The 19,873-nt window shown below is 57.3% G+C and overlaps 2 protein-coding genes across 2 annotated transcripts in view; both read left to right on the forward strand.

The window, feature by feature from the left end:
- Nucleotides 1-919: 919 nt before the first annotated feature.
- On the forward strand, nucleotides 920-12,493 carry TRAIP (TRAF interacting protein). Its single transcript, XM_073645212.1, has 15 exons — nucleotides 920-1,113; nucleotides 4,150-4,207; nucleotides 4,353-4,436; nucleotides 4,521-4,560; nucleotides 5,276-5,403; nucleotides 6,080-6,174; nucleotides 6,245-6,358; nucleotides 8,369-8,456; nucleotides 8,746-8,835; nucleotides 8,988-9,076; nucleotides 9,148-9,303; nucleotides 10,411-10,465; nucleotides 10,539-10,667; nucleotides 11,358-11,408; nucleotides 11,606-12,493. The coding sequence occupies exons 1-15, from the start codon at nucleotides 1,016-1,018 to the stop codon at nucleotides 11,717-11,719; spliced, it is 1,389 nt and encodes a 462-aa protein (XP_073501313.1). The 5' UTR covers nucleotides 920-1,015; the 3' UTR covers nucleotides 11,720-12,493.
- Nucleotides 12,494-13,544: 1,051 nt separating this feature from the next.
- The window catches only part of CDHR4 (cadherin related family member 4), a 338,602-nt gene continuing 332,273 nt past the window's right edge, over nucleotides 13,545-19,873 (forward strand). The window contains exons 1-2 of the mRNA XM_073645213.1: nucleotides 13,545-13,758; nucleotides 14,489-14,685. Coding sequence (XP_073501314.1) covers nucleotides 13,692-13,758; nucleotides 14,489-14,685 — 264 coding nt within the window. The 5' untranslated portion in view covers nucleotides 13,545-13,691. The remainder of the gene's footprint in view (nucleotides 13,759-14,488; nucleotides 14,686-19,873) is intronic.

Genomic DNA, 19,873 nt, shown 5'->3' on the forward strand with positions numbered 1-19,873 from the left:
TGCCCAGCTGCAGATCTACACCGTGGAGCCTGCGGACGCTCAGCTGCAGATCTACACCGTGGAGCCTGCGCTGTCGGCTCCTCATCTCGGATACGGAGGTTGGAGCGTCTCACAGCATCTTACCTGTGGCTCCTCCATCGCTGTATGTGGCGACAGAACAATTCTACACCAAAAATAAAGTCAATTATTTTTTTCTTTCTACAAAATTATTAAAAAAATTCTGAAGCAGAATCACAGTTCGGACATTTCTCTGCTCTTCCCAGGGGGGCTCGTGTCCCTGTGATCGCAGCGATCAGATTACTGATGGGGATCGGGGCTTGTGTGACACAAGGCGCCTTCATTACTTTTCTATTTTTTTTTTGCTTTTTTTTCAGGCTCCACAGAGAAGACGAGAGAGAAAAGCCCCAAACCCGCAGCGTTCAGCCCACAGGGGGCGCAGCGCTCATCACCTCCACACTGCTGGACACAGGCCCTGTTCACATGCAGCGTCAATGCTGCGGTTTTCCCACAGACATTCTGTGTAACAGACCAAATACAGTGGAGGTGATGAGCGGCGCCCCCTGTGGTCTGAAGTCTGAACTCTGCGGTTTTGGGGATTTTCTTTCTCTCGTTTTCTATGTGGAGGCTGAAAAAAAATGTAAAAAAGTACAGAAACTCTATGCAGAATGAAAGAAAACGCATCAAATAAGGGTAAATGCAGACAATGCAGCAATAGTCACCGGCCCTCTGACAACTACTGTCAGGGTAAGCCGCCATGGCGCCTGGCTGTGCGGCGCCCCCTCCTCTGTCCTGGGAGTATATGACGTATAAAGGACGGCGGGGTGTGTATATATGTGTATATTATAATCACGTACGCTGATGACGTCACACTCTCTGCTTCTGTTACTCTTCCCGCCTGTCGCAGCCGTTTGACGTCATGACGCTGCCCTGCGCAGCCAATCAGGAGCCGTCTCTGTGGTGACGTCACGGCCGGCAGTGCTCGCGGTAAACGCGAAGCTGCTCGGCGGCCGCTGTGATGCCGCTCCGCGCGCTCTGCTCCATCTGCTCCGACTTCCTGGATCACTTCAGCGATGTGGCGGCCATTCACTGCGGGCACACCTTCCACCAGCGCTGGTAACGGCGGGGCCGCCCGGAGTGATGTGTGCGCCCGGAATAATGTCCCCCCCCCGTGTACTGTGTGCGCCCGGAATAATGTCCCCCCCCCCGTGTACTGTGTGCGCCCGGAATAATGTCCTCCCCCATGTACTGTGTGCGCCCGGAATAATGTCCCCCCCCCCCCCCCCCGGTGTACTATGTGCGCCCGGAATAATGTCCTCCCCCATGTACTGTGTGCGCCCGGAATAATGTCCTCCCCCATGTACTGTGTGCGCCCGGAATAATGTCCGTCCCGACCCCCCCCCCCCCCTGTGTACTGTGTGCGCCCGGAATAATGTCCTCCCCCCCCCCCCCCGTGTACTGTGTGCGCCCGGAATAATGTCCCCCCCCGTGTACTGTGTGCGCCCAGAATAATGTCGTCGTCCCCCCCCCCCGGTGTACTATGTGCGCCTGGAATAATGTCCTCCCCCCCCGTGTACTGTGTACGCCCGGAATAATGCCCTCCCCCCCCCCCCCCCCCCGTGTACTGAGTGCGCCCGGAATAATGCCCCCCCCCGTGTACTGAGTGCGCCCGGAATAATGCCCCCCCCCCGTGTACTGTGTGCGCCCAGAATAATGCCCTCCCCCCCCCCCCCCCGTGTACTGTGTGCGCCCGGAATAATGCCCCCCCGTGTACTGAGTGCGCCCGGAATAATGCCCCCCCGTGTACTGAGTGCGCCCGGAATAATGCCCCCCCCCCGTGTACTGTGTGCGCCCAGAATAATGCCCTCCCCCCCCCCCCCGTGTACTGTGTGCGCCCAGAATAATGCCCCCCCCCCCGTGTACTGTGTGCGCCTGGAATAATGCCCTCCCCCCCCCCCCGTGTACTCAGTGCGCCCGGAATAATGCCCCCCCCGTGTACTGAGTGCGCCCGGAATAATGCCCCCCCCCGTGTACTGTGTGCGCCCAGAATAATGCCCTCCCCCCCCCGTGTACTGTGTGCGCCCAGAATAATGCCCTCCCCCCCCCCCGTGTACTGTGTGCGCCCAGAATAATGCCCCCCCCCCCCCGCCCGTGTACGCCCGGAATAATGCCCCCCCCCCCCCCCCCCCCCGTGTACTGTGTGCGCCCGGAATAATGCCCTCCCCCCCCCCCCCCCCCCCGTGTACTCAGTGCGCCCGGAATAATGCCCCCCCCCGTGTACTCAGTGCGCCCGGAATAATGCCCCCCCCCCGTGTACCGTGTGCGCCCGGAATAATTCCCCCCCCGGTGTACTATGTGCGCCCGGAATAATGTCCCCCCCCCGGTGTACTGTGTGCGCCCGGAATAATGTCCTCCCCCATGTACTGTGTGCGCCCGGAATAATGTCCGTCCTGACCCCCCCCCCCCCCCCCTGGTGTACTGTGTGCGCCCAGAATAATGTCGTCGTCCCCCCCCCCCCCCCCCCGGTGTACTATGTGCGCCCGGAATAATGTCCTCCCCCATGTACTGTGTGCGCCCGGAATAATGTCCGTCCCCCCCCCCCCGTGTACTGTGTGCTCCCGGAATAATGTCCCCCCCCCCCCCGGTGTACTATGTGCGCCCGGAATAATGTCCTCCCCCCCGTGCACTGTGTACGCCCGGAATAATGTCCTCCCCCATGTACTGTGTGCGCCCGGAATAATGTCGTCGTCCCCCCCCCCCCCCCCCCCCCGGTGTACTATGTGCGCCCGGAATAATGTCCTCCCCCCCGTGCACTGTGTACGCCCGGAATAATGTCCTCCCCCATGTACTGTGTGCGCCCGGAATAATGTCGTGTCCCCCCCCCCCCCCCGGTGTACTATGTGCGCCCGGAATAATGTCCTCCCCCATGTACTGTGTGCGCCCGGAATAATGTCCGTCCCCCCCCCCCGGTGTACTGTGTGCGCCCGGAATAATGTCCGTCCCCGGTGTACTGTGTGCGCCCGGAATAATGTCCCCCCCCCCCCGTGTACTGTGTGCGCCCGGAATAATGTCGTCCCCCCCCCCCCCCCCCCCCGGTGTACTGTGTACGCCCAGAATAATGCCCTCCCGCCGTGTACTGTGTACGCCCGGAATAATGCCCTCCCCCCTCCCCCCCCGTGTACTGAGTGCGCCCGGAATAATGCCCCCCCCCCGTGTACTGTGTGCGCCCGGAATAATGCCCCCCCCCCCGTGTACTGTGTGCGCCTGCAATAATGTCCTCCCCCCCCCCCCGTGTACTGTGTGCGCCCGGAATAATGCCCTCCCCCCCCCCGTGTACTGTGTGCGCCTGCAATAATGTCCTCCCCCCCCCCGTGTACTGTGTGCGCCCGTAATAATGCCCTCCCCCCCCCCCCCGTGTACTGTGTACGCCCGGAATAATGCCCCCCCCCGTGTACTGTGTGCGCCCGGAATAATGTCCTCCCCCCGTGTACTGTGTGCGCCCGCAATAATGTCCTACCCCCCTGTGTACTGTGTGCGCCCGGAATAATGTCCCCCCCCCCCGTGTACTGTGTGCGCCCGGAATAATGTCCTCCCCCTGTGTACTGTGTGCGCCCGCAATAATGTCGCCCCCCCGTGTACTGTGTGCGCCCGCAATAATGTCGCCCCCCCCCCCCCCCCGTGTACTGTGTGCGCCCGGAATAATGTCGCCCCCCCCCCCCGTGTACTGTGTGCGCCCGGAATAATGTCCTCCCCCCGTGTACTGTGTGCGCCCGGAATAATGTCCTCCCCCCCCCCCCCCCCCCCGTGTACTGTGTGCGCCTGGAATAATGTCCTCCCCCCCCCCCCCCCCCCCCCGTGTACTGTGTGCGCCTGGAATAATGTCCTTCCCCCGTGTACTGTGTGCGCCCGGAATAATGTCCTCCCCCCCCCCCCGTGTACTGTGTGCGCCCGGAATAATGTCCCCCCCCCCCGTGTACTGTGTGCGCCCGGAATAATGTCCCCCCCCCGTGTACAGTGTGCGCCCGGAATATCTCTCCCCCCCCTTGTACAGTGTGTGCCCGGAATGTCTCTCCCCCCCCCCCCCCAGCGTAGCGTGTGCGCCTGGAATGTCCTCCCCACATGTGTTTATGGAGGCTCGTCCTCTCTCCGCAGCCTGGAGCAGTGGTTCTCCTCCGCCCCGCACCGGACGTGTCCTCAGTGCCGCATCCAGGTGAGTCCCGTCCTCCCACGTCAGGCTGATATGGGGGGGATGTCCCCCGGATGGCGCCACGTAGGTCACATGACTGCTGATCTTACGTTTTGGGTGATCAGTGGCTGCCCCCGGTGGCCACCATTAGTAACGCGCTGTCTCACAGGTCAGTAAGCGGCAGATCATCCAGAAGCTTTTCTTTGATGTGGGATTGGAGGAAAACGTGACCCTTGACCCTGAGTCTCTGAAGGTATGCCCCTCCCCCGCTCCAGAGTGTATGTGTGTATATATATTGCGAGGTGAGTACATTATTATCTTCTTCCTCCCTTTACAGAATGAAGTGGATCGGATAAAGGCGAGTCTACACCTGAGAGGTGCGTCCGGGGGCCCAAAGTTCATGTGTCGGGGCCGTTACTGAGATAATAAAATATTTCTTACCACTTCTTAAAGGGATTGTCAACCCCTTGAAATAATTTTACCATGAGCTAGGACCCCTGTGCTGCCGTTTCCTGGCCGCCAGCGCTGACGCGTCAGATGTCCGTGACACTGTCACCTCTGGAGGGCAGTATACGGTAACCCAGGGGCAGCTGCACGGGGGGGTCTGTGCGGCAAGAGCCCCCTATTCTGAGCTCAAACCATCTCAAGGGCCGACAATCTGGTGATGTCCATGAAAATTCAGAGTCTGCCCGTATAACATGGAGCAACTCCTAACATAGAATGCGATGGGGGTAGTAGTACGATGCAGGATGTGATGAAACGTCCTATAAATGTCCGTTCTGTCCTGATCTCGGCTTGTAGATGAAGCTGCTGCTCGTTCTGCACATGCTCAGTAGTGACCGGGGCTGTGGAGTGGGAGGTTTGGCTTTCCTACTCCACAGCCCTGGAATGTCTCTGCCTTCTCCAGGTGTGACCACCACCCGGTATTTGCAGCCTCAGCTCTTCTGACTCCAATCACAAATCACAGGGGGACAAGGACGTTAAGATTGGGGGACCAGCGGTCTCTGCTGCTCATCCAGCGAGACCACGGAAGGATTATGCACCCCGGTGTGGAATTTAGTCATTCAGGGGTTAAAATTGTTGATCTTGCAGAGAAGGAAAAGCGGGAAAGTCAGAATCTGGTGGATTCCCTGCGGGAAATGCTGGAGATCCGGAACGTCACCATAGAAAGTCTCCAGAGGAAGGTGGACGAGCTGGAGATGCTGTGCTCTTCTCTGAAGGTATGGGGGCGGCCGCCCTCCTCCTCCTCACCCTCTGCCAGGCCAACTCATAGTCTTTGTCCTGCCAGGCCAACTCATAGTCTTTGTCCTGCCAGGCCAACTCATAGTCTTTGTCCTCCCCGCTCTCCTCCTCGTCTTTGTCCTCCCCGCTCTCCTCCTCGTCTTTGGCCTCCCCGCTCTCCTCCTCGTCTTTGGCCTCCCCGCTCTCCTCCTCGTCTTTGGCCTCCCCGCTCTCCTCCTCGTCTTTGGCCTCCCCGCTCTCCTCCTCGTCTTTGGCCTCCCCGCTCTCCTCCTCGTCTTTGGCCTCCCCGCTCTCCTCCTCGTCTTTGGCCTCCCCGCTCTCCTCCTCGTCTTTGGCCTCCCCGCTCTCCTCCTCGTCTTTGGCCTCCCCGCTCTCCTCCTCGTCTTTGGCCTCCCCGCTCTCCTCCTCGTCTTTGTCCTCCCCGCTCTCCTCCTCGTCTTTGTCCTCCCCGCTCTCCTCCTCGTCTTTGGCCTCCCCGCTCTCCTCCTCGTCTTTGGCCTCCCCGCTCTCCTCCTCGTCTTTGGCCTCCCCGCTCTCCTCCTCGTCTTTGGCCTCCCCGCTCTCCTCCTCGTCTTTGGCCTCCCCGCTCTCCTCCTCGTCTTTGGCCTCCCCGCTCTCCTCCTCGTCTTTGGCCTCCCCCTTCCTCTCTTTTAGAGACAGATGAATTTCTTTGACTTGCAACAATCGGAGACCAAAGCGGCGAAGGAGGAGGCACGACGGCTGCGGAACAAGCTGCAGCAGCTGCATGGGTGGGTGTGGCCATGGGCGGGGCTTCTTGTGTCACCAAATGATAACCAGTCACCTGTCTGTCCGTCACAGCATCGACGTTCTGCTGCAATCTCAGCGACCGGAGGTGGAGACCATGATCCGAGATATCGGCTCCGGAGCCGCCGCTGTGGAGCAACTGGCCATATACTGCGTGTCATTAAAGAAGTAAGCTGCACCAGCAGAATAGTGAGCGCAGCTCTGGAGTATAATACAGGATGTAACTCAGGATCAGTAATGTAATGTATGTACACAGTGACTGCACCAGCAGAATAGTGAGCGCAGCTCTGGAGTATAATACAGGATGTAACTCAGGATCAGTAATGTAATGTATGTACACAGTGACTGCACCAGCAGAATAGTGAGTGCAGCTCTGGAGTATAATACAGGAGGTAACTCAGGATCAGTAATGTAATGTATGTACACAGTGACTGCACCAGCAGAATAGTGAGTGCAGCTCTGGAGTATAATACAGGATGTAACTCAGGATCAGTAATGTAATGTATGTACACAGTGACTGCACCAGCAGAATAGTGAGCGCAGCTCTGGAGTATAATACAGGATGTAACTCAGGATCAGTAATGTAATGTATGTACACAGTGACTGCACCAGCAGAATAGTGAGCGCAGCTCTGGAGTATAATACAGGATGTAACTCAGGATCAGTAATGTAATGTATGTACACAGTGACTGCACCAGCAGAATAGTGAGTGCAGCTCTGGAGTATAATACAGGATGTAACTCAGGATCAGTAATGTAATGTATGTACACAGTGACTGCACCAGCAGAATAGTGAGCGCAGCTCTGGAGTATAATACAGGATGTAACTCAGGATCAGTAATGTAATGTATGTACACAGTGACTGTACCAGCAGAATAGTGAGTGCAGCTCTGGAGTATAATACAGGAGGTAACTCAGGATCAGTAATGTAATGTATGTACACAGTGACTGCACCAGCAGAATAGTGAGTGCAGCTCTGGAGTATAATACAGGATGTAACTCAGGATCAGTAATGTAATGTACACAGTGACTGCACCAGCAGAATAGTGAGTGCAGCTCTGGAGTATAATACAGGAGGTAACTCAGGATCAGTAATGTAATGTATGTACACAGTGACTGCACCAGCAGAATAGTGAGTGCAGCTCTGGGGTATAATAAAGGATGTAACTCAGGATTAGTAATGTAATGTATGTACACAGTGACTGCACCAGCAGAATAGTGAGTGCAGCTCTGGAGTATGATATAGGATGTAACTCAGGATCAGTAATGTAATGTATGTACACAGTGACTGCACAAGCAGAATAGTGAGTGCAGCTCTGGGGTATAATACAGGAGGTAACTCAGGATCAGTAATGTATGTACACGGTGACTGCACCAGCAGAATAGTGAGTGCAGCTCTGGAGTATAATACAGGTTGTAACTCAGGATCAGTAATGTATGTACACAGTGACTGCACCAGCAGAATAGTGAGTGCAGCTCTGGAGTATAATACAGGATGTAACTCAGGATCAGTAATGTAATGTATGTACACAGTGACTGCACCAGCAGAATAGTGAGTGCAGCTCTGGAGTATAATATAGGATATAACTCAGGATCAGTAATGTAATGTATGTACACAGTGACTGCACCAGCAGAATAGTGAGTGCAGCTCTGGAGTATAATATAGGATATAACTCAGGATCAGTAATGTAATGTATGTACATAGTGACTGCACCAGCAGAATAGTGAGTGCAGCTCTGGAGTATAATACTGGAGGTAATCAGGATCAGTAATGGATGTACACAGTGAGTGCAGCTCTGGGGTGTAATGTCAGATCACATGTAGGGTTCAGGTGGTGGTTTTCGGGGTGGGCTCCTGGTGCTTCGGGTCTCTGGTTTATGCTGATGGTTATTACGCTCTCGCCCGCAGCTGTGATTATAATGGCCGGATGCGTTTTATCAACAGTTTACTTTTCCTCCCTCGTTGACCCCGGATGTGTCTCTGGTGTCTGCCGCTCGGGGGTCGCGGGGTCAGCAGATACTCGTTAATATAAATAATTTATTTTAGTGCAGGACGAGGCGGGGTGTGGTTGTGGGGGGAGTGGAAGCAGATGGAGGAAAAGCTGCTGCTCGCTGTCTGGGGGGCTTGTGCTGGCTTTGGACCCCCCTCACCTCGTGCCTTTAACCTCTTCTGTTTCCAGGGAGTATGAGAATCTGAAAGACGTGCGGAAATCGTCCTCCGAGATGATGGAGAAGCTGAAGAAGGAGCTGTTCTCCTCTAACCACAAGGTCTGTGCGGGGAGCGAGAGGGATGCCATGCACACGGGTGTCGGGCGGGGGGCGCGCCATGCACACGGGTGTCGGGCGGGGTTGCGGCGCGCCGTACACGCGCGTGTCGGGCGGGGTGGAGGTTGCGGCGCGCTCACAGTTAATCGCAGGTTTAGTCTTTCTCTGCTCCGTCCATAGCACTTGATGTATTTATACGCTGGTGGCACTGCGGAGCGTCCGTCCCCTGGTTCCCGGCTGTGCCCGCAGACCTGCCCCTCGCTGACTACCTCCCGGTTTCTTCCCCTCTTAGGTCCAGACGGCGGAGCAGGAGCGGGGCAGGGCCCGGGATGAGCTCGGGGCCGCACAGAGAGAGCTGGAGAATGCAGACAGGGAAATCCTGGTGAGAAATGGCCCCCAGGGGCCAGTACTAGTGCGCAGCACTGCCATCTGGTGGCTGACTGTGGGAGTGTGCCGGTGGTGTTGTGTGTAATGGGGTCCTCTCTGGGGGGCATTTCTGTGGCTTCTGCTGTCACAATCCTTTTACTGTCTCAGAGTCTGAAGAAGAAGGTGGAGTTCCTGCAGAGGACGCTGAGCTCGCCGACCGCCACCAACGAGGCCATCAGCCGCCTGATCTGTGAGAGGTGCGTAGAGGAGACCCCCGGCTCTGAGCGTGAGAGGTGGTACCATGACTCCATGCTCCCTTCCCCCACAGCCCAGCGCCCATCGGTCTGCAGCGGCCAAAGCTCCGTCCTCCGATGCTGGGCGATGACATTAACCTGGAGCTGAGATTTGACGTCAGCACCCCGGAGCCGACCGCACAGAAGACCACCATCGCCCCGTGTAAGAAGATCCGGCTGGACAAGAGCGAGTAAGGAGGCGGCAGACGTGACGCAGGTGGGGTGGTGGAATCTGTGGGGTCTACTCCTGAGCGTAGCGGCTTCATATTGGTGGGTCGGGAAGTTGATTGTCAGAGGTGTGCAGTGCCCCCGTAGCAGTGTCTGTGGGCACACCCGGGGGATGGTGATTCTATGGAGTTGGCTCACCTGTACCCCGGTCATGTGTCTTATGCTGATACACAGTGACTGCACCAGCAGAATAGTGAGTGCCGCCCCAGGGCTGGGGTGCCGGCCGCCCTGTCTCTCTCTCTCCCCGGGGCTGGGGTGCCGGCCGCCCCGTCTCTCTCTCTTCCCGGGGCTGGGGTGCCGGCCGCCCCGTCTCTCTCTCTTCCCGGGGCTGGGGTGCCGGCCGCCCCGTCTCTCTCTTCCCGGGGCTGGGGTGCCGGCCGCCCCGTCTCTCTCTCTCCCCGGGGCTGGGGTGCCGGCCGCCCCGTCTCTCTCTCTCCCCGGGGCTGGGGTGCCGGCCGCCCCGTCTCTCTCTCTCCCCGGGGCTGGGGTGCCGGCCGCCCCGTCTCTCTCTCCCCGGGGCTGGGGTGCCGGCCGCCCCGTCTCTCTCTCTCCCCGGGGCTGGGGTGCCGGCCGCCCCGTCTCTCTCCCTCTCCCCGGGGCTGGGGTGCCGGCCGCCCCGTCTCTCTCCCTCTCCCCGGGGCTGGGGTGCCGGCCGCCCCGTCTCTCTCTCTCCCCGGGGCTGGGGTGCCGGCCGCCCCGTCTCTCTCTCTCCCCGGGGCTGGGGTGCCGGCCGCCCCGTCTCTCTCTCTCCCCGGGGCTGGGGTGCCGGCCGCCCCGTCTCTCTCTCTCCCCGGGGCTGGGGTGCCGGCCGCCCCGTCTCTCTCTCTCCCCGGGGCTGGGGTGCCGGCCGCCCCGTCTCTCTCTCTCCCCGGGGCTGGGGTGCCGGCCGCCCCGTCTCTCTCTCTCCCCGGGGCTGGGGTGCCGGCCGCCCCGTCTCTCTCTCTTCCCGGGGCTGGGGTGCCGGCCGCCCCGTCTCTCTCTCCCCGGGGCTGGGGTGCCGGCCGCCCCGTCTCTCTCCGGGTCTCTTGCTCTGTTATTCCGTCCCTTTACTGCGGTGTCTCTTCCTGTAGGCCGCCCGGCATCAGCCAGAATACGAGCGCTCTGCAGGACTCTAGAGGGTTAATGGTAAGCGTCCGCTGCAGGAGATTACACCATGGTGACGCTCATCCTCCGAGGTGACGCAGTCTTTTCTCCTTAGAATTTTGCAGGGAGGATGAACGCAGCGACGGAGGAGGAAGAGGAGGAGCTGCCGCCATTTATAAAGAACTCGCTGCTGCACAAGAAACCAATGAGGAGCCTGATGAGTGCGCGGCCGAGCACGGGCATTGTGAGTACCGCCGGGCACATGGGGCGGCCGAGCTCGGGCATTGTGAGTACCGCCGGGCACATGGGGCGGCCGAGCTCGGGCATCGTGAGTACCGCCGGGCACATGGGGCGGCCAAGCACGGGCATCGTGAGTACCGCCGGGCACATGGGGCGGCCGAGCACGGGCATCGTGAGTACCGCCGGGCACATGGGGCGGCCGAGCACTGGCATCGTGAGTACCGCCGGGCACATGGGGCGGCCGAGCTCGGGCATTGTGAGTACCGCCGGGCACATGGGGCGGCCGAGCACGGGCATCGTGAGTACCGCCGGGCACATGGGGCGGCCGAGCACGGGCATCGTGAGTACCGCCGGGCACATGGGGCGGCCGAGCACTGGCATCGTGAGTACCGCCGGGCACATGGGGCGGCCGAGCTCGGGCATTGTGAGTACCGCCGGGCACATGGGGCGGCCGAGCTCGGGCATTGTGAGTACCGCCGGGCACATGGGGCGGCCGAGCTCGGGCATCGTGAGTACCGCCGGGCACATGGGGCGGCCGAGCACTGGCATTGGGGCACATGGGGGTGATGGGCATCCTCCTCCATTACTTCCTGACCGTGCTGTGTGCAGCCTGGGAGGGGGGGGGTGTCGTTGCTAGCCTTGGGGATTGGGGGCGTTGGCGGCCATGTTGTTCTGAGTTGTCATTTCCTCTCAGGTCAGGACCGGATTCGATGGCTTGGGCGGACGCACGAAGTTCATCCAGACGGTATCCTTTCCTTGTGTGCTGGCGGCCATTGTGACCCTCTGCCCCCCTGACCTCCATTATGTCTATTGTGCTACATCCAGGTCATGTGATCTTCCGGTGTGAGACCAGCGTGGAGTCTGCGCCCGTCGGGGGGGGGCGGGGAGTCGCCACTATTAATCTACTACTGATATATTCTTTCTTTAACCCTTCGCTGTCAGAGCAGCCTCATCGACATCCGGCCTCTGCCCCCCAAGATAAAGCGGAAGAAAGTGTCCCGGCCGCCGGCCCCCAGCTCCGCCGCTCAGCCGCGACTAGAAGACTTCTTAAAGTAAATGACAGTGGAGGATTCTGGACTAATGGAGGAACCCGACCTCCACGTGTTTGTAGAGGCCACGGCACCAACGGAGAGGATCCGGCCTCCAGCCGTGGCCGCTCACGTGGCTCTCCGCGTCCTGATCTGCCCTCTCATTGGACGACTGAAGGACTAATATTTTGTGATGGTCGATGACGTCCCAGCAGGATGTTACTGTCCATACGCCGGTGCCTGTGGGACTCTGCTGTGTCTGCTCCTCCTTGGCCCCTCTTCCCCTCTCCTTGGTGCCTCCTCTCCTTGGCGCGGCGGCCCCCCCACCTCTCCTTGGCGCGGCGGTCGTCCCCCACCTCTCCTTGGCGCGGCGGTCGTCCCCCACCTCTCCTTGGCGCGGCGGTCGTCCCCCACCTCTCCTTGGCGCGGCGGTCGTCCCCCACCTCTCCTTGGCGCGGCGGTCGTCCCCCACCTCTCCTCTGTGCGGCGCCCCCCACCTCTCCTTGGCGCGGCGGTCCCCCCCTTCTCTCCGCGGCGCCCTTCTCGGCGCGGCGGCCCCCCCCACCTCTCCTCGGCGCGGCGGCCCCCCCCACCTCTCCTCGGCGCGGCGGCCCGCTTGCACTCTTCTTTATATTCCCCATCAGATTGTACAGCCTTGTTTTCCCCCTGGTGGTGCCCACCCTCGTATTATGGGTGGGGGGTCGGTATACTTTCGGGGTATTTATGATTTTATCGTCGGTGACGTCACGTGTTCGGTTTTGTAATAAACGCTTGATGTAACGAGGACATTGAGCATAATGTAGCCGGTTTGTCCCATCATTGGCCCCTGGTGTTGGGGGACACGGGGGTCATCCGGGGCTCCAGAGTCCTGATGAAGAATGAGAAGTATCACTCCTATCATCCCAGGGGCTGAATGACCGGACACATTGGGGAGGACGGCTGTGATCCTGCCGGTGCTGACCGGTCTCTACAGAACTGGATGGATCAGTCTGATGTTACGAGGAGAGCTGCGCCGTGCTGCACTGGTTCTGAGGGGGAGTCAGCGGAGCGGTCTCACACCCCTGTCGCTCAGCAGCGCCCCCATGGTGTGGTGGCCGTTCTCGGTACTGCAGCATCATGATGTGGGGCTCCTGTCACAGACATCGGGCAGAGAGCCGGGGTCCAGACCAAACGCGAGGGGACGGCCGGAGATGTAGACGTGGATATCCAGACCTAACGCTCATCACATGATGCACATACTGCCACTCCCATCTGGCACGGATGATGAGAGCTACATCCAATGCTGCTCTCACCATCATCCTATAGGAGAGACGTAACAGAAGACTGGATCCTGCCCCATGATGGCGGAGCGCCGGCGCCTCCACCACGGCTGTTGTAACTGGGCGTCCTGCTGTGTAATAGGGTTGTAGCATGTGCCGGCAATGTCCTGGGTATCAGGCACCATGTAGTTTCCAATGTCCCCTGTGGGGGCGCTGCAGGGACATTTACTGTCTACAGTTGACCCAGGATCTGTTCTAGGACCCCTCCTCCCCTCCAGGACTCGTTCTGGGCCCCCCCCCCCCCTCCAGGACTCGTTCTGGGCCCCCCCCCCCTCCAGGACTCGTTCTGGGCCCCCCCCCCCTCCAGGACTCGTTCTGGGCCCCCCCCCCTCCAGGACTCGTTCTGGGCCCCCCCCCCCCTCCAGGACTCGTTCTGGGCCCCCCCCCTTCTAGGACTCATTCTGGGCCCCCCCCCCCCCCCTCCAGGACTCGTTCTGGGACCCTCCCTCCAGAACCCACACTGCCCCCCTCCAGCGCTGCTGCTCAGCCTCCCTTTGCTCCGGCGGGGTGTTGCAGCCGCTCCCTGCCCATTTTGTGTTTATTGTCCAGTGCTCCCAGGACAACAGGTTGAGCAGAGCCGAGTGTTGTTAGTTACCTGCACACAGAGGAGTCACTACTACCCTCATCAGGAGGGCGCGTCAGTCACAGCAGACACTGCGAGCGAGGAGCAGCCGGAAGATCATGGGGCGCGTACGCCTGATGCTGCAGCTCGCTGCCCTCTGCTTCATCCGCTCTGTGCACAGTCAGGGTAAGAGACAGCGGCACTGTGCGTGTGGTCCCTGGGGAAGCGGCACTGTGCGTGTGGTCCCTGGGGAAGCGGCACTGTGCGTGTGGTCCCTGGGGAAGCGGCACTGTGCGTGTGGTCCCGGAGGGGGGCTGGGGACGGCACTGTGCGTGTGGTCCCGGAGGGGGGCTGGGGACGGCACTGTGCGTGTGGTCCCTGGGGAAGCGGCACTGTGCGTGTGGTCCCTGGGGAAGCGGCACTGTGCGTGTGGTCCCTGGGGAAGCGGCACTGTGCGTGTGGTCCCTGGGGAAGCGGCACTGTGCGTGTGGTCCCTGGGGAAGCGGCACTGTGCGTGTGGTCCCGCGTGCCTGTCCCTTAGAGCTGGAGTACGTGCTCCAGGAGATGGCAGCTCCCGCCCTGCACCACATGGCGGTATTTATGAGGGTACTGTTATCTCAGTTTGGCGGCAGTGAGTGCCGCTCGGTTCCGGCAGTTTCCATATGTTACTTTCCGCTGTAGTCATCTATATACAGACATTATGTAAGGCAGAGACAGCAGCCAGGAAGGAACCTCCATTCTTTACACTGCAGCATCATCCAGAGAGCTAGACCGAAGCTCTCCACCCAGCTACAGAGCAACTTTATTTATAAAACCACAGAAACAATTTGTGATAATTAATGCTGCCAGACACCCCACAGTGGGCGGAGTTAATACATGAATGGGAGGAGACTGATCGTTGTTCCTTATATTGTAGCGGAATTCCCAGATCTCCCTGGTAACGTGGCTCTGCCCGAGAGCTCTTCCCCCGGCGCCCTGGTCCACCGCTTCACCCTGGTCAACTGCAGCAGCAGCAGCAACCCCACCGTCACCATCAGCAACGTCTCCCCCGCCGCCACCTACTTCAACACCCCGAGCCAGACGAGAACCGGGAGCGATGCATACGATCTACAGGTGACCTAGTGAGAGGTGGTACTGTGCGATATCCGTATATATATAGGGGCAGGAGAGGTGGTACTGTGCGATATCCGTATATATATAGGGGCAGGAGAGGTGGTACTGTGCGATATCCGTATATACAGGGGCAGGAGAGGTGGTACTGTGCGATATCCGTATATACAGGAGAGGTGGTACTGTGCGATATCCGTATATACAGGAGAGGTGGTACTGTGCAGTATCTGTATATACAGGAGAGGTGGTACTGTGCGATATCCGTGTATATATAGGGGCAGGAGAGGTGGTACTGTGCGATATCCGTATATACAGGAGAGGTGGTACTGTGCGATATCCGTATATACAGGAGAGGTGGTACTGTGCAGTATCTGTATATACAGGAGAGGTGGTACTGTGCGATATCCTTATATAGGGGCAGGAGAGGTGGTACTGTGCGATATCCGTATATACAGGGGCAGGAGAGGTGGTACTGTGCGATATCCGTATATACAGGAGAGGTGGTACTGTGCGATATCCGTATATACAGGAGAGGTGGTACTGTGCGATATCCGTATATACAGGGGCAGGAGACGTGGTACTGCAGTATCTGTATATACAGGAGAGGTGGTACTGTGCGATATCCATCTATACAGGAGCAGGAGAGGTGGTACTGTGCGATATCCGTCTATACAGGGGCAGGAGAGGTGGTACTGTGCAGTATCTGTATATACAGGAGAGGTGGTACTGTGCAATATCCGTATATACAGGGGCAGGAGACGTGGTACTGTGCGATATCTGTCTATACAGAAGCAGGAGAGGTGGTACTGTGCGATATCCGTATATACAGGGGCAGGAGACGTGGTACTGTGCGATATCCGTCTATACAGGGGCAGGAGACGTGGTACTGTGCGATATCCGTCTATACAGGGGCAGGAGAGGTGGTACTGTGCGATATCCGTCTATACAAGAGCAGGAGAGGTGGTACTGTGCGATATCCGTCTATACAGGGGCAGGAGACGTGGTACTGTGCGATATCTGTCTATACAGAAGCAGGAGAGGTGATACTGTGCGATATCCGTCTATACAAGAGCAGGAGAGGTGGTACTGTGCGATATCTGTCTATACAGGGGCAGGAGAGGTGGTACTGTGCGATATCCGTCTATACAGGATCAGGAGAGGTGGTACTGTGCGATATCCGTCTATACAAGAGCAGGAGAGGTGATACTGTGCGATATCAGTCTATACAGGAGCAGGAGAGGTGGTACTGTGCGATATCCGTCTATACAAGAGCAGGAGAGGTGGTACTGTGCGATATCCGTCTATACAGGAGCAGGAGAGGTGGTACTGTGCGATATCCGTCTATACAGGAGCAGGAGAGGTGGTACTGTGCGATATCCGTCTATACAGAAGCAGGAGAGGTGGTACTGTGCGATATCAGTCTATACAGGAGCAGGAGAGGTGGTACTGTGCGATATCCGTCTATACAAGAGCAGGAGAGGTGGTACTGTGCGATATCAGTCTATACAGGAGCAGGAGAGGTGGTACTGTGCGATATCCGTCTATACAAGAGCAGGAGAGGTGGTACTGTGCGATATCAGTCTATACAGGAGCAGGAGAGGTGGTACTGTGCGATATCCGTCTATACAAGAGCAGGAGAGGTGGTACTGTGCGATATCAGTCTATACAGGAGCAGGAGAGGTGGTACTGTGCGATATCCGTCTATACAAGAGCAGGAGAGGTGGTACTGTGCGATATCCGTCTATACAGGAGCAGGAGAGGTGGTACTGTGCGATATCCGTCTATACAGGAGCAGGAGAGGTGGTACTGTGCGATATCCGTCTATACAGAAGCAGGAGAGGTGGTACTGTGCGATATCCGTCTATGCAGGAGAGGTGGTACTGTGCGATATCCGTCTATACAGGGGCAGGAGAGGTGGTACTGTGCGATATCCGTCTATACAGGGGCAGGAGAGGTGGTACTGTGCGATATCCGTCTATACAGGAGCAGGAGAGGTGGTACTGTGCGATATCCGTCTATACAGAAGCAGGAGAGGTGATACTGTGCAGTATCTGTATATACAGGAGCAGGAGACGTGGTACTGCAGTATCTGTATATACAGGAGAGGTGGTACTGTGCGATATCCTTATATACAGGGGCAGGAGACGTGGTACTGTGCGATATCCGTCTATACAGGAGCAGGAGAGGTGGTACTGTGCGATATCCGTCTATACAGAAGCAGGAGAGGTGATACTGTGCAGTATCTGTATATACAGGGGCAGGAGAGGTGGTACTGCAGTATCTGTATATACAGGAGAGGTGGTACTGTGCGATATCCATCTATACAGGAGCAGGAGAGGTGGTACTGTGCGATATCCGTCTATACAGGGGCAGGAGAGGTGGTACTGTGCAGTATCTGTATATACAGGAGAGGTGGTACTGTGCAATATCTGTCTATACAGGGGCAGGAGACGTGGTACTGTGCGATATCTGTCTATACAGAAGCAGGAGAGGTGGTACTGTGCGATATCCGTATATACAGGGGCAGGAGAGGTGGTACTGTGCGATATCCGTCTATACAGGGGCAGGAGACGTGGTACTGTGCGATATCTGTCTATACAGGGGCAGGAGAGGTGGTACTGTGCGATATCAGTCTATACAGGATCAGGAGAGGTGGTACTGTGCGATATCCGTCTATACAGGGGCAGAAGACGTGGTACTGTGCGATATCAGTCTATACAGGAGCAGGAGAGGTGGTACTGTGCGATATCCGTCTATACAAGAGCAGGAGAGGTGGTACTGTGCGATATCCGTCTATACAGGAGCAGGAGAGGTGGTACTGTGCGATATCCGTCTATACAGGAGCAGGAGAGGTGGTACTGTGCGATATCCGTCTATACAGAAGCAGGAGAGGTGGTACTGTGCGATATCCGTCTATGCAGGAGAGGTGGTACTGTGCGATATCCGTCTATACAGGGGCAGGAGAGGTGGTACTGTGCGATATCCGTCTATACAGGGGCAGGAGAGGTGGTACTGTGCGATATCCGTCTATACAAGAGCAGGAGAGGTGGTACTGTGCGATATCCGTCTATACAGAAGCAGGAGAGGTGATACTGTGCAGTATCTGTATATACAGGGGCAGGAGACGTGGTACTGCAGTATCTGTATATACAGGAGAGGTGGTACTGTGCGATATCAGTCTATACAGGGGCAGGAGACGTGGTACTGTGCGATATCCTTATATACAGGGGCAGGAGACGTGGTACTGTGCGATATCCGTCTATACAGGGGCAGGAGACGTGGTACTGTGCGATATCCGTCTATACAGGGGCAGGAGACGTGGTACTGTGCGATATCCGTCTATACAGGAGCAGGAGAGGTGGTACTGTGCGATATCCGTCTATACAGGAGCAGGAGAGGTGGTACTGTGCGATATCCGTCTATACAGGGGCAGGAGACGTGGTACTGTGCGATATCCGTCTATACAGGGGCAGGAGACGTGGTACTGTGCGATATCCGTCTATACAGGGGCAGGAGACGTGGTACTGTGCGATATCCGTCTATACAGGAGCAGGAGAGGTGGTACTGTGCGATATCCTTATATACAGGGGCAGGAGAGGTGGTACTGTGCAGTATCTGTATATACAGGAGAGGCGGTACTGTGCAGCATCTGTATATACAGGAGAGGCGGTACTGTGCAGCATCTGTATATACAGGAGAGGCGGTACTGTGCAGCATCTGTATATACAGGAGAGGCGGTACTGTGCAGCATCTGTATATACAGGAGAGGTGGTACTGTGCAGCATCTGTATATACAGGAGCGGTGGTACTGTGCAGCATCTGTATATACAGGAGAGGTGGTACTGTGCAGCATCTGTATATACAGGAGAGGTGGTACTGTGCAGCATCTGTATATACAGGAGAGGTGGTACTGTGCAGCATCTGTATATACAGGAGAGGTGGTACTGTGCAGCATCTGTATATACAGGAGAGGTGGTACTGTGCAGCATCTGTATATACAGGAGAGGTGGTACTGTGCAGTATCTGTATATACAGGAGAGGTGGTACTGTGCAGTAGCTGTATATACAGGAGAGGTGGTACTGTGCAGTATCTGTATATACAGGAGAGGTGGTACTGTGCAGTAGCTGTAGCGCAGCAGCACTCCGTTATGGCCAAAATACATAATGACAATAAAAACATTTGATTTAAACTGTGTTATTGCTTAATGAATTTTACTTACAAAAAGCGGAGGTTCTTAGCGCATAAATTGGCCAATTCATGTGTGCCCATCAACCACGGCAAGGTGACCTCCCGTCTGATGGGGACCACTCTGCCTACATGCCTCTCTTGGGCTACAAGCCTATAACTCTGGACAGAACATGTCACTTCTGGGCTGAAACACCTACAATTTAAATGGGCTGGTAGAATAGAATATACACCACCTGCTGGTTAAATGGGGGGAGTGCAAGGTCAAACAGGAGGCACTTTCCTCCTCCTATAGTAATGTGTAAAAAGAACTGACCAGCACATCCTAATGTGAACAGGTGCAAGCAGCAGAAACTGAATAAGATCTATAAAAAGAAAGCGCAGCAGCACTCCATTATGGCCAAAATACATAAAGACAATAAAAACAGCGTATAGTATATACAGGGCGGTGGCACTGTGCAGCGTATAGTATATACGGGGGGCGGTGGCACTGTGCAGCGTATAGTATATACGGGGAGCGGTGGCCCCGTGCAGCGTATAGTATATACAGGGCGGTGGCACTGTGCAGCGTATAGTATATACGGGGGGCGGTGGCACTGTGCAGCGTATAGTATATACGGGGGGCGGTGGCACTGTGCAGCGTATAGTATATACGGGGGGCGGTGGCACTGTGCAGCGTATAGTATATACGGGGGGCGGTGGCACTGTGCAGTGTATAGTATATACGGGGGGCGGTGGCCCTGTGCAGCGTATAGTATATACGGGGGGCGGTGGCCCTGTGCAGCGTATAGTGTATACGGGGGGCGGTGGCCCTGTGCAGCGTATAGTATATACGGGGGGCGGTGGCCCTGTGCAGCGTATAGTATATACGGGGGGCGGTGGCCCCGTGCAGCGTATAGTGTATACGGGGGGCGGTGGCACTGTGCAGCGTATTGTATATACGGGGGGCGGTGGCCCTGTGCAGCGTATAGTATATACGGGGGGCGGTGGCACTGTGCAGCGTAT

This window comes from Phyllobates terribilis, unplaced genomic scaffold (assembly GCF_046119375.1).
Source record: "Phyllobates terribilis strain yellow unplaced genomic scaffold, ASM4611937v1 Scaffold_8__6_contigs__length_399053987, whole genome shotgun sequence".
NCBI lineage: Eukaryota > Metazoa > Chordata > Amphibia > Anura > Dendrobatidae > Phyllobates > Phyllobates terribilis.

Bases quoted from the DNA above. Each gene is read 5' to 3' on its own strand.
- TRAIP (XM_073645212.1), top strand. From the start codon at position 1,016: ATGCCGCTCCGCGCGCTCTGCTCCATCTGCTCCGACTTCCTGGATCAC. The intron at 9,304-10,410 runs GTAAGGAGGCGG...CTCTTCCTGTAG, and splicing joins ATCCGGCTGGACAAGAGCGA to GCCGCCCGGCATCAGCCAGA. The intron at 10,668-11,357 runs GTGAGTACCGCC...ATTTCCTCTCAG, and splicing joins CGCGGCCGAGCACGGGCATT to GTCAGGACCGGATTCGATGG.